Source organism: Agelaius phoeniceus, chromosome 1, assembly GCF_051311805.1.
Source record: "Agelaius phoeniceus isolate bAgePho1 chromosome 1, bAgePho1.hap1, whole genome shotgun sequence".
NCBI lineage: Eukaryota > Metazoa > Chordata > Aves > Passeriformes > Icteridae > Agelaius > Agelaius phoeniceus.
In genome coordinates, this window is record NC_135265.1 from 142,308,308 (window position 1) to 142,328,774 (window position 20,467).

Genomic DNA, 20,467 nt, shown 5'->3' on the forward strand with positions numbered 1-20,467 from the left:
CTTCAGTGACAGAAAACATACAGCTGCCCTTCACCTGTGCCAGGGCAAAGGGAAACAGCACTGATGAGGAGCAGGAGAAGGCCATGGACCTGTCCTCCTCTGCTTCCCAAGCTGTGGAGGGTGATGATTTCCAGTGGACAGGAGGGCTGGAAAACATCAGCTCCTATGTAATGTACTAAAGTACTTTGGCCATAAACTTCAAAGTGCTTCCCAAAAGGAAGCTGGATTGCTATTCCTGTTTTGTAAATCAGGAAGCTGAGGAAAAAGGGAAGGAAGTGTTTTGACTGAATTGATCTAGCAGCTGCTGGCACAGACTCTGAGTGCTGCCTATGCCCCGTGCTGCCTCTCAGAGCAGGGACCAGCCCCAGCCACCTGCACTCCACAGGTGCTCCATGGTAAACTCCCTCTTGGAAATCAGGCTGGTGACATTAGAACAACAGCCTTCAAACTGTGCAGATTTATGGCTTCAAAGTAAAAGTGCTGGTGAGAAATACCATAAATTAGTCATAATCTTATCAAAAATATTTTATTTATGAAAGTAACAATTATACTATACAACCTATATTGGAAATACATTGAATAATTGCTAGAATAAATACAGGCAATTAATTCAATCTTTTTATAGAATGAGAAGATTTATTTGACATTTGAATGTTAACCCAAGCTTTAACTTACATCATAAATAGTTAAAAGGCATAGTCAAGTTTTTTTGATTTTTACCGTTTCTCTTGCTTTTTTTAATACTGTTCTATTTTGTAATCAACATGAATCAACTCTCCAATCATTAACATAACATTAGTATGACTTTCAAGCAATCATGTACCTCAAGATAATCAGACAACAAGGTAGTGTGTGTGCAGTTCATTCTACAGCAGAATCTATTCATGTCTGCATAAAAAAGAGAAGCTGAAAATGCTTCTAAGTTCTTTAAGCATCATATGCCGATTTCTGCTTTACCACAGTGCTTTTAATACCAGAATCTAAGAAGGGCAGCTGGTCTTTCTGTTGCTCTTTATAAAGTATATTAGGGCTCAATGCCACATTCCTTTGGCTGGTGAAGGACTGCAGAATTTAGTCCTGAATATTATTTCTCAAAACTATGGTCCAAAATAAATGTCCAGGACTGATTATTAGGCACCAAGGAAGTGATGCATTTGCTAAGGCTTGATGTTTTCTGATAAAAAAATTGGCTTCTTTTCTGGTAGATATGCTGTAGTCAAAAACAAATTATTGGGCTCAGTACTGGGGTCTGTATTACACTGGATGCCAGAGAAGGGGATGTGTTTATTTTCTGTAAACTGTATGAAGGACTCTGCAGAAGTTTTATAGTACAACACACACATTTTGAAAGTGTTGATAAGTTTTTCCTTCCCTGTTTATTTTTTTTTTAATAAAAACCTGAACTCTTTGCTTGGTAGTAGTAGATTATGGATAGCTAGGACCATCAGTGAATTCAATAGCAGTTTCATGTGCCCAAGATTTTTCTAAGTCAGAAGTTTTTGACTGCTCAGGTCCCATATAAAATCAGTGGGATGCTTTCCATAGCAATGTCTTTTCCCGTGGCATGGAGGCCTGCCTTGCTTTATGGTTTATTTTGCATGCCAGGGATATTAAGTTCTCAGCAGAGAAGCAAATTTCCCTTTTACAATGTTATCAAAACAAAACCCTCAAATTGCACATATCTACCCCTTTGGCCTTTTTTTATGCACAAATGTGTTTGTATGCAAAACCTGAAAATTTTGCGCCTTTCCTAATAAATGTCTTAAAAGAGCACATTTAAATGCTTTTTCACAGAAATAACCATTCATTAGTTGCAAAAATGTAGAGAGACTTTTTATTCTTTCTGTTATGAACAATATTATTTCAGCAGAAATTTGGGGGGGAGAATGTATGATTTTTTTGTCCCCAAATATATTAAAAAAGGCTAAAGAACAAAATGTTGGGGAGGCAGCTTTTTTTGGCAGATAGTAAAATATAAAATATGTGATTTAAAAAAAAAGTTGGCTTAAAAATACACACACACAAATAATACAATAATATAAAAATACAGCTCAGCCAATGGCCTCTTAAATTTTACCTTTGGCATTACATTTGGCAGCCTAAAACAAAAGACCCTTCCTATAAACAGAACTATAAAAATGAGAAGTTCATAAATTAGGTTGCAAGGGGTTGTACAGTCCTTTTCTTGATTCTCCAAACTCCCTTTCTTTCTGTCCACACACATAAGCATGACCAGTGAGGTATATAGAACGTAACACTGTCAGGCATATGCACAATAAAAAAAAGTGCATAAACACAGAAGTTCTCCCCTTTTCTTGTGAACAGGTCGTAACTGTGTGGTTTGCGTCCTTCCCCCCCTTGGAAACAAAGAAACTTTTTTTTTTCTTTTTTTTTTTCTTTTTTTTTTCCTTACTTTGGCAGGATGAAAATGAACCCAGAGGAATAAAAGTGTCCTATTCCCAGCAGCAGTGATCCATTTCCCTTGGCAACATATGTCTGATGCCACAGATACTACAAGGTCGTTGGGTTGCTTTACAACTCTGGGTAACTTCCCACGGAAACATCATACGTCTAGCACCATGTCGTAGTGTTGTTGCTCTTTCTTCCGCCTGCCACATTTGTTGATAAGAACCATGTACAAAGTCAAAAGCAAAACCCAGTAACATGCATAGAGTATTGTGCCAATGATGAGAACTGTCTGTTTTGACTCAGAAAATGGCTTTTTTGATTCCTTGTAAATAGTGAAAATTACGCCACCTAGGAGGATTGTAAACCAAATGGAGACTGGAATGAGTCCTATAAAATTAACTACAATGGTTTTCCTTCCTGACGTGCCCCACCCTGCTTTGTTTATCGTGGCAATTGCAAACATCTTTGCTGGCAGTAAACTTGACATGTACAACACTGAGTAGAGTGACATGAAAACCATGACAATGTTGCCCCTAAGGAAGCTGGCAAAGGAAGACTTTATCAGGCCAACTAACTGAACTGTCAACAGGAAGAGCAGAATGTTCCAGATTTTTCCCCTGTAGAAGAGCTGAATGACTGTGGCAATAAGGAAGAAAGGAAAGAATCCAGTGATTACAGCTTCATAGGTCATCCACAAATGGTGCTTGTGGAACCACATGGCATTATAAAGCCACTCCCTAAAGTAGGATTTACTCCAGCGGGTCTGCTGATTCAGCCACCTGAGATACTCTATCGGTGTTTCCGTAAGGCACTTGGATCTAGCTGTGTATTTTGTTGCATAGCCCAGACTTAGCACTCTGTTAGTTAGATGCCTGTCATCTCCAAAGCTGCACTGGGAGCCCATAAACTCTTGATTGTACCAATCTTCCACAAATTCATGGAGTAAAGAGTTTCTGTACATTCCCAGAGGTCCACTGATGCACTGTACACAGCCAAAGTAGGACTGACAGGCTCTTTCGATGTTAAATGCCATCCAGTATCTCACGCTGCTCAGAAAGGAGATCCAGGAATCATATTTGTTCAAAATCTGCAAAATAAAAAAACAGTTTTCCTTTTAGATGAGCTCTTAAAACAGAAAATGTACACATTGGATCAATAAGGAGTTTGCTGAGATTAGAGCACCATTAGATGAATTGTGGTGGGAACCTCACTCCTGTGTTCAACTCAAGGCAAACCTAGGAGCTCCACAAACATTTCAGCCAGGACATTGACAGGAAGGGTGAGATGAAACCTTTAAATTTCTGTTTCACCAAGAGGTTCTTTTTTTCCTTGCAACCTTTCCTATTCTCCACAATGAAATTTCCTTACTTTCTGTCTCATTTTTCCTTCCCTTTTGGCCCCATTTAGACCTTCTGGATTTAGATTTTACCAAGAAGAGCTGGTGAGTTCATGGCCTCCTGCTGCTTTCCTGCCCATACACATCTTTGGGGCTCACAGGACTCCTTCCAGCCCTCCTAAAACTATGCTGGAGAATGAGAAAAGCAGAACACATGGTCTTTGCACTACATTTTTGTAGGGCAAAGCCTGGCCTTAGAGGCTTAACCTTGAACTGTGTCCCCATGTCTAGCATTCCTTTGAGGAGCAACCTGTTCTGTCTCTGCAGTACCAGCCTGTTACCTTGTCCCACGACATATGGCAATACTCCAGTACAGCCTTCCTCAGGCCCACACAAACATCTCAGTCTTTCTCTTCTGCACAGCCCAGCTGCACATCGAGTCCGAGCACCCAGCGGATGCATGAGCGCGTGCAGATGCACAAGTCCATGGCTTCACATACAGGTTCTCAACACACACCTTGTGCCAAAGGATGTGACAAGGAAGCGTGTGGATCTTTGGCCTCCTACAACTATAAAACATTGCCCTGCAACTAGAAAAATATTCTTTTGCTCTGATGGTCCTAATTTCTGTCAGTTTTAATTCCAGAACATATTAGAAGCAGCAGGGCTTGCTGGTGTATGCTGGAAAATGAACTGGGGAAAAAAAAAAGGCCAAAGCCTTCATTCTGTCACCTTTCCTCAAAGAGGACACACGTCCTTCCCAATGCAGATGCTTATGAACCTTCACTGTCACAGCTGAACCTGTCCTGCCTCCCTTCACTTGTACTCACACATGCCTGGAATTTCACATGCATGGGCTGTGTCGCCTGGTTTGTGGTCAGTCTAGAGCTCCAAAGCTATTCAGGTTTCTGTGGGAATCCTAATTTCTGCAGTTATGAGCCACATGCCTGAAATACTTCTGACTACTTGGGCGTTCATTAGCAAGTTCTTGTTCATTTATATAGCTCTTTTTCCTCTGTCTCACATAAAAAGCCCAACTGAGTACAGGGGATTCATCTCAAGGCAAACAGAAATATTCATACACATTTCTCTTTATAAACTGCAGCAGAAGGAGTTGTGTCAAAAGGTACCACCAGCCTTTTGCTGTAGCAATCAGCCAAACTCAGTAATGCTGAAAGTCCTAAGACACATGGAGCTGGTCTGACTTGGAAGTTTTCTATTGCCCTGCTTGACAGAGATGGGAGACCCAGTAACACACAGAGTGCACAGTGCAGAGCGTTTCAAAGGTATTTTTTATTTCTAGCAATCTTGGCTGCCAGTAGTAATATAATTGAAGTGCTTGAGGTTGCTGGACATGGCTATGTTCTGTTCTCAATTTCCTGCCCCCCTATATCTTTTCTTTGGTACCTTGAGCAAGTAGCTATACCCAGAGACTCAAAGATGCCACAACAATCCTGACAATGCCAATGCCCCCCTTTTCACATATAGGGGCAGAATATTTTTTTTTTTGCTTGCTATGGATGTAAAACCATACAGTGCTCACATCCAAGAAGAGTTTCCATTCAATGGACAAAAAGGTTAAGCTATGATAAGAGCATCTATAATGGCATCACATGTTATATATATGCATATAGTATATACACATAAATTATATTTAATGCTATTTCAGGCAGAGGAATCTGTTGCAATGCAAATAGTTGCTGAAATACCTCTGTTAATCTGAAAATTGTTGTACTCACCTGCACATCACCTCCAACTCCTCCAACCATTGGATCTTCTTCTAAAACTTTTACCATCTCCACTGATGAGGCTGGATCAAGCATTGTATCTGAATCACAGACCTACAAGTACGAAAAAACAAGAACAAAAATGGGTTAAGGAGTTCACTACAGAAGAAAATAAAAATCATGCAAGTGATTATAATGACTCTAAATGCATATTCTCCTGAATGCAATTAAATCTGACTTTGAAGTCTGCACTGATACTTCTGTTAAAGGTCACTTGTACCAGGCAGCAAGGCACAGTGCTGCACAAAACACAGAGCTGGTTAAGGCTGTGCACACAAACAATCCTCTGTATCAGCTCCATTTGTTTTACTGGCACACTGGACAGACTTATTTGAATAAGATACGGGCACTGCAGAATAAGATGGTGTCTGTGGGTGTGCAGCAGATTCCTGTTGTGCTCTAACATTGAATTTCTCTGCATCAGCTGCACAGTTGGAGCACTCTGGTCAAATGTTTCCCACTGTCATATGAGGGAAAGAGCAAGGAGTTAAATCCCAGGCACTTGTTATTAAAAAGAAAAAAAGCCAAGTAGGAGTCTGGGAAGAAACCTAATTGTTTTTTCACTCACAGAAGGGTTTAGCAATTCATGTAAAATATGTATCTTATATTTCAGAACAAACTAATTTTTAATTTTAGATGCATGATGTGTTATTAGTAGTGCAGGGATTTGACATTTGAAAAGAGAAATTATTTGCTATTTTTCTCTAGCATTCTTTTAAAAAGTTATATAAGGCCAGAAGGCATGAGTCTCGAAGTTCAGTACTCCAAAAGACCAAGGCAGAAGTAAATGACACACAAGGCATTTCAGCTACACAAACACTCCTAGTCAACTAAACACTGTGTACATTAGGAAATTGGCTTTCCCCTGGAGAGTAGGAGGAGGGCTCAGACAGGCTGGCTGGTCTGTGAGATAGCTGGCATTGCTCTCGTTCACTCTGAGGAGAATGACTCGGGCTGCAGCCTGTCTAATACAAGAGGGTGTTTCCTTGCTGCTGTTGCTGCAGCTGAAAGAACTGGCCACATCGTGTGTGAACTCATTTCACAGACACCCAGGAACTGGAGCAGAGACTGTCCCAGAAACACCCCTCTGACTGGCTGAATCCCACCCTACAAATTCTCATACTGCCTCCAGTTTGTCCCCATGTTGCATTCCCGTGACTTCAGACAGGGTCAGTAGGAGCAAGTCAGTAGCTCTGCCTAAACAGCATATTAAGACAGATTCTGCTGAGGCTTTGTAATGGGTATCCTAATTTTGGTGTCCTTTCATGCAAACTTTCTAAGCCCTGTCACTCCAGGGGAGAGGTAACCTTTACATCTGCTCTATGAAGTGAGAGGAGAGCACTGGGGCTTTGCTCTGGACCAGACTCAAGAGGAGAGGTTACCCAGGATAGTTGGACTGCACAGTTTGGGATGAGCTGGGACTCTGCCAACATGCTCCCCTCCACGCTCACTCAGAGTGGGCCAAGAGGAGAAAGGTGATGAAAGCTTTCATATCTCTGTCAGGAGAAAAGCCACAAGCATCTCCAGCTCCCACTAACTTGATGCATCCATCTCCCCTCCTCAATGGCCTCATCCCACAGCATCTTTGTAACCTGGCCAAGGCCTGACTCCAGCTTTAGTGGAAAGCTGTCATCAGTGGCAGCACTGGGTAATAGAAAGGGAGCAAAACAATGAGGGAAAACAATGCCTATACTTTTACTTGGGTCTTCCTGGACAAACCTGTTGCTGAGTGCTTTGCACAGGGAATCTGTAGTTTACTGAATTCCCAGGGTCCTCAGGCAGTGACAGGCATGTCATTTCTTGTGACCATGAGTGGTGGGCTGGGATCAGCTGCCTCCCAGCCCCTCTGCTTTCCCTCCAGCACCTGCCACTTGAGCACTCCCACCCCATTAGATGTATTTACCTGCAGCAGAAAGGCCTGCCCATGAGCCACATCACTAATATAGGGATGAGGAATCCTGAAAACACTGGGGTTTTTTTTAACAAAACACCATCACACATCCTGGGCATGCCAGCACAGTGGGTATGTCTGAGTTTCTGGGACAAATCTAACAAGCCATCATTTTCCGTCTGGATGAGGTTTTTGCAGGTGAACAGAGGACCACCCAGAGAAACAGACACTTAGAAGCCCAAATAAACACGGACACCTGCCTAGCCAGGGTGTGCACAGGACAGCCCAAGAGACAATTTGCCTTCTTTCCACATAAGGGCTGAGTGACCCAAACATCCCTGCTTTGGGTCACAGAGTTACATAAGAGGAACAACTGACCTTAAGGGAGCTGTTCTTTTACTTGCTATAGGCAGTGACAGTTTATCCAAGCTGCTCTGAGTTCAGCCTGCACTGGACTGTCCACACAGGTACCTCCATCAAGCCAAGATGAATTGCACCCTGTTACCTCACAACTCTGCACTGATAATACCTGCCAGTTTAACTCCTCCACCTGATTACTTGCACACTCATAAACTCTTCTAGGATGGAAACAAGCCTTCATAGCAGTTTGCAGTACTTAATGAAACACCACTACTGAGTAACAGCTTGTTATCTGCACTGGTCTGACTGTTTATGATTGCCTGTTCATAATTCCAGGGTGTCTGTAAGGCCTACAATTTTGAGGGTGGGCAGTGGTGCTGACTGGCCATTTTAAAAAGTGCTTAATCATTGATGCAGACTGCTTAGCCCTTGAAATATAGGGCTTGTTTAAAGTAATTTACCCTGGGTCTCCCCAAAGGACCATTTGAAATATCTCAACCTTTATTTATTCATAAAACAGAGCCACATTTTAGCTGCACTTTTATGACTCTGCAGTAGCCAGGGCCACCAAGGGGCTGCATTTCTACTACAGATGTGACTGTAGATGTGACTGTGGCATCAGTCACTACTGCAGACTGTGCTTACAGCAGCACTACAGTCTCTGTCTGAAAAATTCATTAGACCTTCTGAGCCAGGTCTGGAGTGTTAACTGAAATATCTCTTCTATTTTCTGAATTTATGCTATGACTATTGAAATAGAAATACTTTTTCCAGGTTCCCTGAAAAATACAAGAGCTGAACTGAGGGAGGAAACTTGCAATGAATATGCTTTCTCTCTGCCTTCTTTCTCTGCAATCCAGTATGTCTGTGTGTTTATAAACCCATGCTAATAAAGAAAATCAGCATTTTTATCCCATCATAGTTCCTCACAGCACAAAACCAAAGCACAGACAATGGAGAGCTTAAGCCCATTGTTTTGAAAGAATAAATCAGTTTCAGTTTGGGAAGTGGTGGAGGATGGGTTTTAAATCTTGGCTTTACTCTCCTAGCTCCAATAACAGAGCAGTTCCTGGCACTCTTCAGTTTCTGCCCCTCCTGTGCACTGAAGACTCGCTGCTCTCAGCCCAGCTCCTGGCAGCCTCTCCAGGTCCCTGGGACACTGCACGTGGATGCTGTGCTGTGCAGAGCATGCACACACACCCACACAAGGCTGGGCACAGGCCCCAGAAACACAAGTGGCTCAGCCATGCAGCTGCCCTGAGCCAGCAGAGAGCACCTTGCGGGGAGCTGCTGCTCCACTGCAGGAGACTGCTGGATGCTCTGACTGTGGGAGAAGCTTGGAAGAACTGAGGGTGGTTCTTTAGGAAAATCATCTCCTATTCAGTGGGATTAGTGAAATGAGCCTTCTTGGCCTAGATTTCTAAGAAAGGGTCCTCAGTGTCCAGCCAGAGTATCTGATCCCACCCGCCTTCCTCCACACATGACCCTTTCCCCTTCCCACAGTCAGCAGGGCTGTTTGCAGGAGCGAGGAATCCATGCAAGTAAGGCAAAAACATAGACAATGTTTCAGGGGATCCAAGGCAGCTGGAAAGAAATGTGCCTCTGCTGCTTTGGAAACAGGGAGAGAGGACCCAGCCTAATTCATTTTTAAGTGAGTAGTGTGTCATAAGGGCCTTAAAGGCCAAGTTGCAGTGAGTGAGGTAATGCAGCTGTAAGTGATGAAGCAAAAGCTCCTTCAGGCTTTAGCTGAAGAAATTTTCTTTCAAATCTACACATTGACCCTTTTATTGAATACTCCACATGGCCTTCAAAGCCTTTAAAATATATCCCCATCTTTTTTACAGACTTCACCACTTCTCCAAGATATTCCCTAGTGAGACCAAATACCTGTCTGTCTACTCATATATGGGGCCACTAACAAACTCACAAAATAAAGCCTTACCCGAGACCTTCCCCCACAGGAGATGGGGCTTCCAGGAGGTCATTGGCTTTGTCTGAAGCAAAACCATTTGAATGAGGGGGCAGTACTGAAGGCAGGGGAAGGATTTCAGACTTCTCCCATAGCTGGTGCACAAATTTAAAACTGTCACAGATAGACTGGCCATTTTAAAAGGTAGCAAAATACCCTTTTAACGGTCAAGCTGTTTCCAAACAGACTGAAAGGAGCACTGTGTTCATCAGGGACTAGGATGGCCTCTAACATGCTGCACAAAATATACAAAAGCTGCTTTCTTTCAAAGTGTGTTTGAATTGGCACTGACCTGGTGCTCTAATACCTACCTGTACATAATCCACACTTCTCCCCAGTGCTTTGAATGCTGTGTACATTACTTCTCTTTTTCCACCCCATTTCTGCATGATGCAAACACTTTTGTTGGACAGGACCAGCTGAGATACGTGTTGCATGCTCTCTCTGTGAGACTCCTCTGTCTCACCAGGACCTTTGTCATGGAAGTTATTACTCCAGATATAAGTGGCACAACTGTCCCTACCCATGATTTCAGTGAAAATGTCCATCATGTAAACGTCGTCTTCTGAGTTCCCATCAATGACCATAACAACTTTAATTCCAGGGTAGGTCAATCTTTTTACAGAGAGTAAACATTTTCTTAAGTAGTCAGGATCTTCTTGATAGGCAGCAATACAGAGGGCAACTGTTTTGTTCAGTTTGATTGGAGTCTCTAGCGACCGTTTCATTTTCCTGTGCTCTAAGTAGGCAAACAGGCTTTGGATGATGAGATGTGATGCCAGGATAGCACCATAGAGTCCAAAGGAGAAGTAGTAGTTGTCTGTTTGGATGAACTGGTAGCCCACAATGTAAGCAGCGGTGATTCCCAGCAGGAGGGACACCCCGAAGAGTGTGGTTCCAAGTATTCTCAGGATACATATAAACCTCTCACAATACATCTGCAAAGAAGTAGGGAAACCCATTAGCAGAGCCACCACTTGCTGGTATAAGACATCATAAGGGGTCACATGGCTGCAACACAGATCTCAGCATCAACAGATACACCCTGAGCTTCTGGCTCACAGACTCACTGCATCCCCTTGCTCAACTGAACAGCTCTTTGCAGGACTTCCCCCATGTAAAGTACAATCCAAACAGACTTAATGGAGCAGAGATGATTTCTGCTGTTCACAGTGCCCTCACAGAAGGTGCTATTTGTGTCAGGATCTTATTTTGGCAGCCTGGACTGGTTGGATAAGACACTCTGTCATATTATCCTGAGGAGGTTGGAGAAGGGGCTTTTGGGCCACCACTCACTTTGTATGGTCACAGGGGACAGGAACAGCTGAATGTCTGGGCAGCCCCTCCTCATCCCCCATCCATGTCACGACTGTATCCCACCCTGAATTGTTTCTGTCTCTTAGTTATGTTTGCAAAAATATTGGAAAGACATTCTTAAAACAGATGCCTGAATGTATTTATAATTTTTTTAAACAGATGTCTGACTATATATATAATTTATATTTATATAATCAGACATCTGCTTTAAAAGGCCTTCTCAATACCATTGCAAAAATGCATTATTCATATAGTTGTGTACATAGATACATGCACATGTAAGCACGAGTGTATCGGGGCTAAAGCTTAACTGAGATTAAGTCTGTGGCAAAAATATGCATAAATTTAACAGAGCCAACACTCCACCCTGGACTCAGAAATTCTCTAGGACATAACTGATTCTGATCACTTCTACATATTTAGCTTACCTGGCTGTAAAATCTTCTAAGCTAAACTCTGAGCTATGGAGCAAGTGGCTGGCATGGAGGGTGCTCTGGCATTCTTGAAACAAATAAACAGTATGGGCAGGCAGGCAGGTGGACTCTATTGCAACCTAAATACCTTTTCTGACAATCACATCACCCATTTTATGCAACAGCTTTCTCAGAATTGTAAGAAGTTAATGACAATATTTTCTGTCAATAGATGCATTTTATGTGAAGGACATAAAACAGGTGATGTCTGTTTAAGGCTAATCCAGCAAGTGTGTTGCAAGTCAATAAAGCTCATGCTTGAATATTTTGCTAAATTAGGTCCTCTCAGAGTAATAGATTTAATATTTGTGTTTTCTTGCTATTATTCATATTTTCCCTGCTGTTATCATCTCACTCATCTGCTGCTCATGTTTGTTTCACCATCTGTTGGCAAAAGTTGAAGTTGGAACAGGACTTCCTTACATCATATATGTTTTTAACTCTTCCTTGAAAAATGACTTCCAAGACACAGCAGCATAGCTGTCATCAGCTATGTATATGTCTGAAAAGCTACAGGCTCGGAACAAAAAAGTCAACACAGAATCACTTAAAACATAAAAATAAACTAGGCAAGCATGAAGTTTGAGGTTACAAAGACTTTGTCTTTTTCCATTGGCTATTTAGGGTCTTAAATTTCAAGACAGGAGGAAGCCTCTTAAATGTATATTTGGAGGCACTGTTAAAGAAATCAGACCCTAGCTCTAGGACTTCCTTGAATACTTAAGGCTGGGCTCTGACAGGTGTTGTAATCATCCACCAGCAAAAGGGACCCTCCCTGTTCTGGCCTGTCTGAAAATCTTTCACAGCAGGGGTCATAAAGATGCCTAATAAAAGACAGCTTATGCTTACCACCACTATAGGTGAATTGAAACTCAGTGCCCAAAATAGACTTGCTTTAGAAAACAGATTAAGTAATGGATCCCCTCTAGATTACCTCGAAGTAAAATAGTCTGTCTGTTTACTAATCCCTCAAGCATGCAAAATGTTACAAACATCAAGGTAAATGTCTCATTAATGGTGCACTTATACTCTGCTTTCCCATTTGGGGTCCTAAAGTCTGCTTACATGAAGAATTATATGGCTAAAATAAACAGGATTTACATTAAGATCTGGAGTGGCTACATTTGAATGACCATATACTGTAGCAGGTATCTTTTACATTAATTTGCTATTGTTTTGCTCTACCTATGAAATGCCTCTGCACAAAAGGAAAAGAAACAAAAACAAATTCTCTGACTTTATCATTACAGCACAGATCCTCTCTCTCTGCAAAAATCCAGTCTTTTAAGACCAATAAATTAATTTCTGGTGTTAATAAAACAACATTTCTTTTTCCTTTTCTCTGTCAACCTTAGGAAAATAAAAAGTGTTTTGATCTAAATTCCTGGCTTTCATCAAAGAAATTTTTCCCTTTGTATGTGCAATTGAGGGTTTTATGTATAGTCTTTTAATTGACTGAATCTCAGGGGAACTGGAAAAGTTGCTCAATAGTCTCAAGATTTAACATGAGGTATTGATAGCTTGCCCAGCAGAAATGATCTTTATCAAATTTAACATGCCCAAACAATGGCAAAGAAGCCAAAAACTCTCCACCCATCTCCAAGAATTAAGCCAAGAAGTTAAAAAGGAAATGATGCTTGTACAAGTCTGGGACCAAAAATGAACTGCTGAATCAAATACTGATACTGAGGCTAGGCAGCAGCTGCTTCAGGGACTTTCAGATCAGACAGTGCTGTTATGAGTATCTAGCCTGGCCTGACGCAGTGAAATATAATAATTCTATCCTGCAATTTGGGCACCTAAATCCCTTACAGGCACCTTCACCTAACCCCGTGGAGCTGAACCCAGTATGAGTTTTACACAGCCCCCAGCAAGCAGACCCAAGGTTTGCATGCACAAGGTGAGTGTATGTAAAGAGCCTCCAAAGTCTACTGCTGAGCAATTTGTTGTTGTGATATTTCAGCTCTTTCCTTTCAGGGATGAACTGAGCAGTGCTCACCAGCCCATCCTGTAGAACTGAAATGTGAAAGCCATATGCTAAATCCTGATGCTGTGCAGGCTGCTGCTGATTCAGTCACACATTTTGATTCACAAAGCAGTGCCAAGTATAAATGTGCCTTGTAGTGACTGTACAGTAGCAGGCAAGGAGTGCCTTTCTTTGGAGGCTGCTATGGAAAAGCATGACCAAGAAATGAACCCTTGCATGTACTTGACATCAGAGTCCACCTGGTGAACTGTTTGGTATTGTGTCTCTTGGCATCCTGATAAAGCCAGCTATATATACAAAAAGAATATTTCTCCTTTGTGATGAAGGTGAATTTACATTATTATGAACAACTGGCATAACTAAAAGTTGTAGTATTCTACCAATGCTTTCATGAAAAACATCAGGTTAATGAATGACTGATACACAGTACATCTAATGATTGGGGTATTAACTGCAGCACTAGAGATCACACTCCTTTCTCAGACTGAATAATGCCTTAGATCTCAAATTAGAACAACATGGCAAAATATGCTTCAGTTTTCTCTATTCTGAAAATATTTAGACTAGCATTTACTGTAGTTATGGTACCTAGATCTAACTTTTAAGATCTAAGATCTAGACACTTGACTGAAAGTCAGCAGGTTCTTATGTTTTGTTTTGAACTGGGCTTTTACTCAGCAAAGAACACTGGTGACCTCCATGCTAAAGTACCAATTTTTCTTCCTCCAAAATCCTGTGGCAGAGTTCATCCACATGGCTATTAATCAGCTTTCATGCATCTCTGAGAGTAACAGGGCCTGAAGATAGTTCATCCCTTTATGAAGTCAGGAGGCAGAGACAGAAAAAGCTTATTTGTTACTAATACTGAATAGGGGCAAATAGATATCCAGAAAACCAACGTGGTACTGGTGCCAGAAGATACCAATATTATCTGCAGCCTGTTCAATTCTGCACCCTCTGTTGTGTGGCTGCTATGAGGACAAAGGAAGCAATCAGGTGGTGCCTGGCATCTATTGATACAGGACATGGAACCAGTGACGGGGGTCAAACAGATGGAGGTCAAACTGAAGTCATGGTTTGCTTATAACACATGGGATGAGGCATCTCACTACATCATCTCTCTCAGAAATCCCCTCTCATGCAACACTCAAACATTGGCACATAGTAATTCTGGGTAGCTTTTCCTCAGAAGATTAAAAAGCAAGAGAGGGAGACACGGAAAGTTTGCACCTAACACAATTGAATGGTTTGGAAGGTTGTTTGACAGAATTAGCATTTAGTAATTCCAAACATCTGAAGACATTTAGAAAAACCCTCACCATAAGTTGCAAAAGCCAATATCTATCCAGGAGGCAGTAATAAAGGTTTGATCACAAATGTGCTCATTCTGTCCCTGTACTGGGCCTGGCTGAGGTGGAATTATTTTTTCCCATAGCCATCCAAGTGCTCTGCTTTGTATTGGTGGCTGGGAAGGTGTTGCTAATGCAGCAGGGTTTTGACTAGTGCTGAGCAGTGCTCCCAGCATCCAGGATGTCTCCAACTTTTTCTCCCACACCAATATACTATGAGTGGGCAAGGTCCTGGGAGGGAACATAACCAGGACAGCTGATCCAAACTGACTAAAGGGATATTCCACACCATGTAACATCTGCTTAGATTAAAAAGCTTAAAGGAGGAGGGGGAAGCATTTGTTATGACATTTGTTTTTCAGTTCTGAAGCCCTACTTCCTGGGAAGTGGCTGAACATCATCTGCTGATGAGAAGTAAAAGATAAATCTTTTGTTTTTCTTGCGTCATGCACAGCCTTTGCTTTATAAGCTGCCTTTATCTCAACATACCAGGTGTTTTGCCCTCTTATTTTCTGCATCTACATCCTGCTGAGGAGGACAGTGATAGAGCAGTTGGGAGGGCACCATGCAGCAGGCCAGGGTCAACCCACCACAGTCCCCTTCACTTTTAAAAGTTACAAAGAGTTGTGCCTCTGTCTACACATCGAGGGCTGTGGTCACATCAGCAAATAGTGCAATACCACACCAACAGATCTGCAAAGAGGAACACCTGGTGCTGAGGACCTAACTCCACCCTCCATACATTTTTGTGCTTTACTCTGAACTAAGTATACTCAGACCCAATGGACTAAAAACCTGAAAAGTGTCCTCCAGAGGTACACCTTGCAATTAGTTTCATTCAGGAGGAATCCAATTTGGGTGTCCAGTTATATATGCAATAGAAACTCAAACAATTTCGTTGAAGGGGGACACTTGTAGCAGCAGCTTCGATAGCACCTCCTCATTGAAAACAAATTGATAATACAAATCAACCTCACATATGAGATCTGCAGATCAGATTTGTCTGGAACCTTTGTGGAAACCAGAAGTGCTGAGCACAGAAAACCTTTGAAAACATCTCATTTTTACATGCCGGTATGGAAGCTGCATTCTTAAATATCTATTCAACCCTAGTGCTGAGGCTTTGAATTCAGCAAAGCATGTAAGTGTGTCATTAAAGATAAGTGTGCACTTAGATATTATGCTGAAGAGGGAAATCAGTGGATACTTTATCTTGCAATTCTGTAGTAACTGCAAGATAACAAGGCATAAAAAAATCTTTCTCTGAACAGATGCTATTTGTGGGACACTCGAGGTAAAAATGCAAGTATATTTTTGACAAATTTATTGTAGAGATAAACCTCCCTTATGAAGGTTGTTCAATTTGTCAATGCATTACCATTGCATTTCTTACATTAGGGAATTTAAGAGTGGATCAGGGCCTTGACAATTTCAATTTGCCTCCTAGTGTTGTCATTCACCTGTTGGGTGACCTTAGATAAGTGAATTCACCTCACAGCTTCCTCACCTGTAAAATGGGGATCATGATCATGCAAGAAATTTTTGGAGGTCTGTAAAACTCTTCATAAGGTTTAGGTTACTCTTTTTAGTGCTATATGAGATCCACCTGTTCTCTAGTTCCATATAACTGGTTTTAGTCAAAAAACTCCAACAAAAACCAACACACCCCTTGCTATTTTCCTTGCCTGTATTCACCTGAAGGTGTAGTCCGTGGGGATCTGTCTGTAACAAACAAGCAACTCTAACTCAGCAGGAGGCCTGAGATCAGTGAGGCGGGCACCATAAAAGCCAGCACACACAGCTTTAAGTGCATACAGACACCAAGGGCTGTTTTGCACAAAAACAAAGGAAAAATGAAATCTTTATAATCCTTAATACCCACTTCCTTACTAATGAGAGTGACAGCCCTGGCTGCCACAGAGCTGCTGCTTCAATGACATGAGTGTGTCAGAGTGCACGTGTGAGTGCCTGAGCACACTGCGTCTGGGCCTGTATACACTCTCTGGGAGTACATGGTGTTTGAGGCTTACAGTTCCTCAGACAATATTTAGATTCATTATTAGGCTTATTTTGGTGGCAAATTAAATCATATATCATTGGAGTACAAATTTTTCTAGGTAGATATTAATCACATGCATAAGATAGCTGTCCAGACCCCCTCTTCTATTCTACAACTTGCAGAGAGGAAAGTGAAAAGTTATGCTCCATCTGTACACCTTTATTACAACACAATTACCGTACCTGGAACTTTTGGTTATTTATAACTTCCAGATTTTGTTATGCTATTGATCTTCTGGAAAGGCTCACATAAGACTAAAATTAACTCTGAGGTTAAATTAAAAGTAAAGAACAGGATTACTGATGATGGCAAGCTCTATCTATATGCACAAGCTTTGATCAGCAAATCAAGAATCTCCTATTTGTTCAGTGTATGTTTCCCAGGGAACTGCTCAAATTTAATCTCCTACGGGTTTGAGTAACCAATGTGGAAAGAATTCTATGGCTGCAGGTTGGATTTGACCCTCATGTACACAATAAAACGCTAGTTGTTAAATGAACAAAAAAAAAAATAGAAAGAAAACCAACCAAAAGAATCCCCAGACACATGCTACAAGAAACGAAACCAGAAGTAAATTATATTTCTACTCAGATATTTTGGATTTTGGTTAAACAAAAATCTAGTTTAGAAATGTTTTCTGGTTGCTGGTTAGAATACTTTGCTGCTCTATACACTAATCTTGAATAGCAAAATGGAGCAAATGTGCTTTCATGTCACAAATATGAAGACTTGAGTTTTTCCTAGTGAACTTGCCTGAAAAACTCCACTGAATTCCGTAGAGCAGCTCTTCCTATTGGGAAAACCTTGACGCGAGTTTTTCTATGCTTGGATGCAGGGTAAAAAAGATTTATTACCCTTATCTAGTCCTCAGAAGAATCCTCAAGGCACCCATGTTATACACAATGTGTGCTTTCAAAAAAGTGCATGGGTGCCAATGGAAAAATGATCCCAAAGGCAGAAGACTATGAAACAGAGTGAAACATGGAGAAGCAGCTGTGCCCTAAGAGATGTGGGGTCACTGCAGCCCTGCAGAATCACAGAACCCTTCGGGTTAGAAGGGACTTGTGAAGATCGTGGAGTCCAACCCCCCTGCCCAGGTATGGTCACCTAGAGCAGGTGACAGAAGAACGTGGCCAGGTGGGCTTGGAATGTCTCCAGAGAGGGACACTCCACCACTCCCTGGGCAGCCTGTTTGGTGCCCTGACATCCTCAATGTGAAGAAGTTATTCCTCCTGTTCAGGTGAAACTTTTGTGTTTTAGTTTAAGGCCATTGCTCCTTGTCCTGTCACTGGGCACACCGAAAAGAGTCTGGCACCGATCCTCTGGGCACCTGCCCTTGAGATATTTATATGCAACATTAATGAGATCCCCTCTCCGTCTTCTCTAGACTAAGACAACGCCCATCAGGAGTGTTGTACTACAAGGGGATCCTCTCGGGGCAAGGAAATGGGGTAAATTCTCCCTCAAGGGCCAATGCCCCCTTCTGCCAGCATCGCTATGGATGCTGTGTGGCGAGGCTGTGACCAGCTGGCTCTCTCTGTGTCCGACAGACACGCACCGCGGCTCCCAGAGGAGCCGGGCGGGGCCGCTGGGGACAGAGGGCTCTGCAGCCGGGCAGGAGGCGCCGGGCCCCGCGCTGGCCGCGGGCTGCACACGGAGCGGGGGAACCCCGGCCCGGCGCCGCGGCCCTGATCCAACGGGGCGGAGCGGCGGCGTCACCGGGCGGGGCCGGGGATCCCCGCGCGGCCGCGTCACGGGCCCCGCCCGCGGGAGCGACCGGGCCCGGCCGCGCTGGCGCTGCCATCGCCCCCCGCTGCTGCCGCGGCCCCGGGGCGGCCCTCCCTCGGCCGGGGCGGGCCCGGCGCGGGGAGCTCCGGGCAGCCCCCGCCCCGCAGCCCTCGGCTCCCGGCCCTCCCGCGGGAAGCCGCCCTCCCTCCTTCCATCCCCTCCCTCCCCGCGCTGCGCGGCGCCCGGGCGGCTCGGCAGCGCTGTCCGAGGCGGGACGTCAGCCCCACGTCCGCCGCCTCGCCTGCCTCCCCTCAGTGCCAGCCCTCCCTCCGCTCCTGGCGCGTCCCCGCCCGGCCCTGGATGCAAAGGCGAGGGGCGGCCGGAGGGAATCGGGATCGGGCTCTGAGCAGGTCTCGCCTTCCCCGCTGCGATCAGCGGAGAGGCTGCCCAGCCTGTGCTCGATTTTATTCTAATTTCAGAGGGTTTATGGGGCGGTTGGATTTTTTTGGCTTTTTGAGTTCGGGTTTTTTTTCCCCCAGATCTTGAAGCTCAGCAATGTCTTAAACGGATTACACGGAGGAGGGGTTGAAGCTGAAAACCTCATTCATCCTCACGGCGGTTCTATTCATTGCTGAAATAGGTGTAGCGTAGGAGCCGGTAAGATCCTCCCCCAGCCCCACTCGTATTTTTGGGGATTTGTTCCAGCTTTCCTCCCTGGAATAGTGGGGATGGGAGGAGGGGGTCTTCTGCTCTTGAGCTGACAGAAGCATAATCATAAATCACCTACCTTGTTTGTCCTTCTGTCCTTTGGTCATAGAGGGGCTCCAGCCAACTGTGTGGTCTCACGTACCGTTGCTCCCGCTGAATAGTTTCCAAGTTTGAGGTAAAAGAACAAATCGCACTTTTCAGGGACTTAATAAGACGCTCAGAAATAAAAAAATAATTAAAAATGAAAATAATAAAAAAAATCGTGTAAGGCTATTCAGTCCTACTCATTTTCTCCCACGTGTTTTCACAATTATCATGTATTTGTCTTTCTCTGCTTCAGTTTCTAGCTCAAAGTTGTGGGATTTTTCCCCAAATAATAGTTATAATAATAATAATAATAATTAAAAAGTTAGAAATAATAAATTAGGAGTTAGTTTCTCGTGGTCGAAGCTGAAGATCTTATTTCAAACCCGGCTAGCCAGGAGCCTGGAGAAGTTGCAAGGCAGTGTCTGAAAGTTTGAGAGATCAGCATCAGATAAAGTCTCTTTGGTGATACCTTGCTGCTGCCCGAGTAACTGTTTCAATGAGGTTTCTCAGCAGCAGCAGCAGCAAACGGGTAATATTTTCCAGACGTCTTTTTCTTTCCTGCTGCTGCTGCTGCTTTTCTGCCTCTTCCACGTTATGGGGTCTTTTAACAAGGGAGACTTGACTTGTTTTAATAGGCGGAGGATGGGAAGAAGGAGGGAACTCCTGTAAGGAGGAAAAAAAAAAAACCCAACCCTCCCAATTGCCATGATCTCAGCCAAGGACCAGTTCAGCGCCAGGAATTTAATTAGCCAAGTTGCAAATTTTTTCAAAGAAATACAATACACATATGTTGCCACCAACTGGTTTCCTCTTCATGCCCCGCAGTTGGGGGAACCCCCCACCTTCCCCACTCCCTGCATCCTTGGGCTTGGGGTGTGGGATTTGTCCCTCCCACAGCCACTATTCGGCTGGGACAGTTTTTTGCTGCTGCTGGTTTTTATTAATAAAGGAATTGCGTCTATGAATGGATGAACTTCGCAGCTTTGAATCCTGCTTTACCCGTTCAC

General features: G+C 43.2%; 1 protein-coding gene across 1 annotated transcript; it reads right to left on the minus strand.

Moving 5' to 3' along the window:
- Window positions 1-510: 510 nt before the first annotated feature.
- On the minus strand, window positions 511-19,584 carry HAS2 (hyaluronan synthase 2). The gene is made up of 4 exons (XM_054643512.2): window positions 19,453-19,584; window positions 10,064-10,690; window positions 5,485-5,586; window positions 511-3,496 (listed from the first exon to the last, which is right to left on the minus strand). Exons 2-4 carry the CDS (start codon window positions 10,688-10,690, stop codon window positions 2,564-2,566), a joined length of 1,662 nt encoding a protein of 553 aa, XP_054499487.1. The 5' UTR covers window positions 19,453-19,584; the 3' UTR covers window positions 511-2,563.
- Between the last annotated feature and the right edge of the window lie 883 nt (window positions 19,585-20,467).

What these genes read in the sequence shown, in the direction of transcription:
- HAS2 (XM_054643512.2), bottom strand. Translation starts at nt 10,690, where the DNA reads ATGTATTGTGAGAGGTTTATATGTATCCTGAGAATACTTGGAACCACA. An exon ending in GAAGTGTGGATTATGTACAG is followed by an intron (nt 5,587 to 10,063) that starts GTAGGTATTAGA and finishes TCGTACTTGTAG; the next exon opens with GTCTGTGATTCAGATACAAT. An exon ending in GAGTTGGAGGTGATGTGCAG is followed by an intron (nt 3,497 to 5,484) that starts GTGAGTACAACA and finishes TTTATTTTGCAG; the next exon opens with ATTTTGAACAAATATGATTC.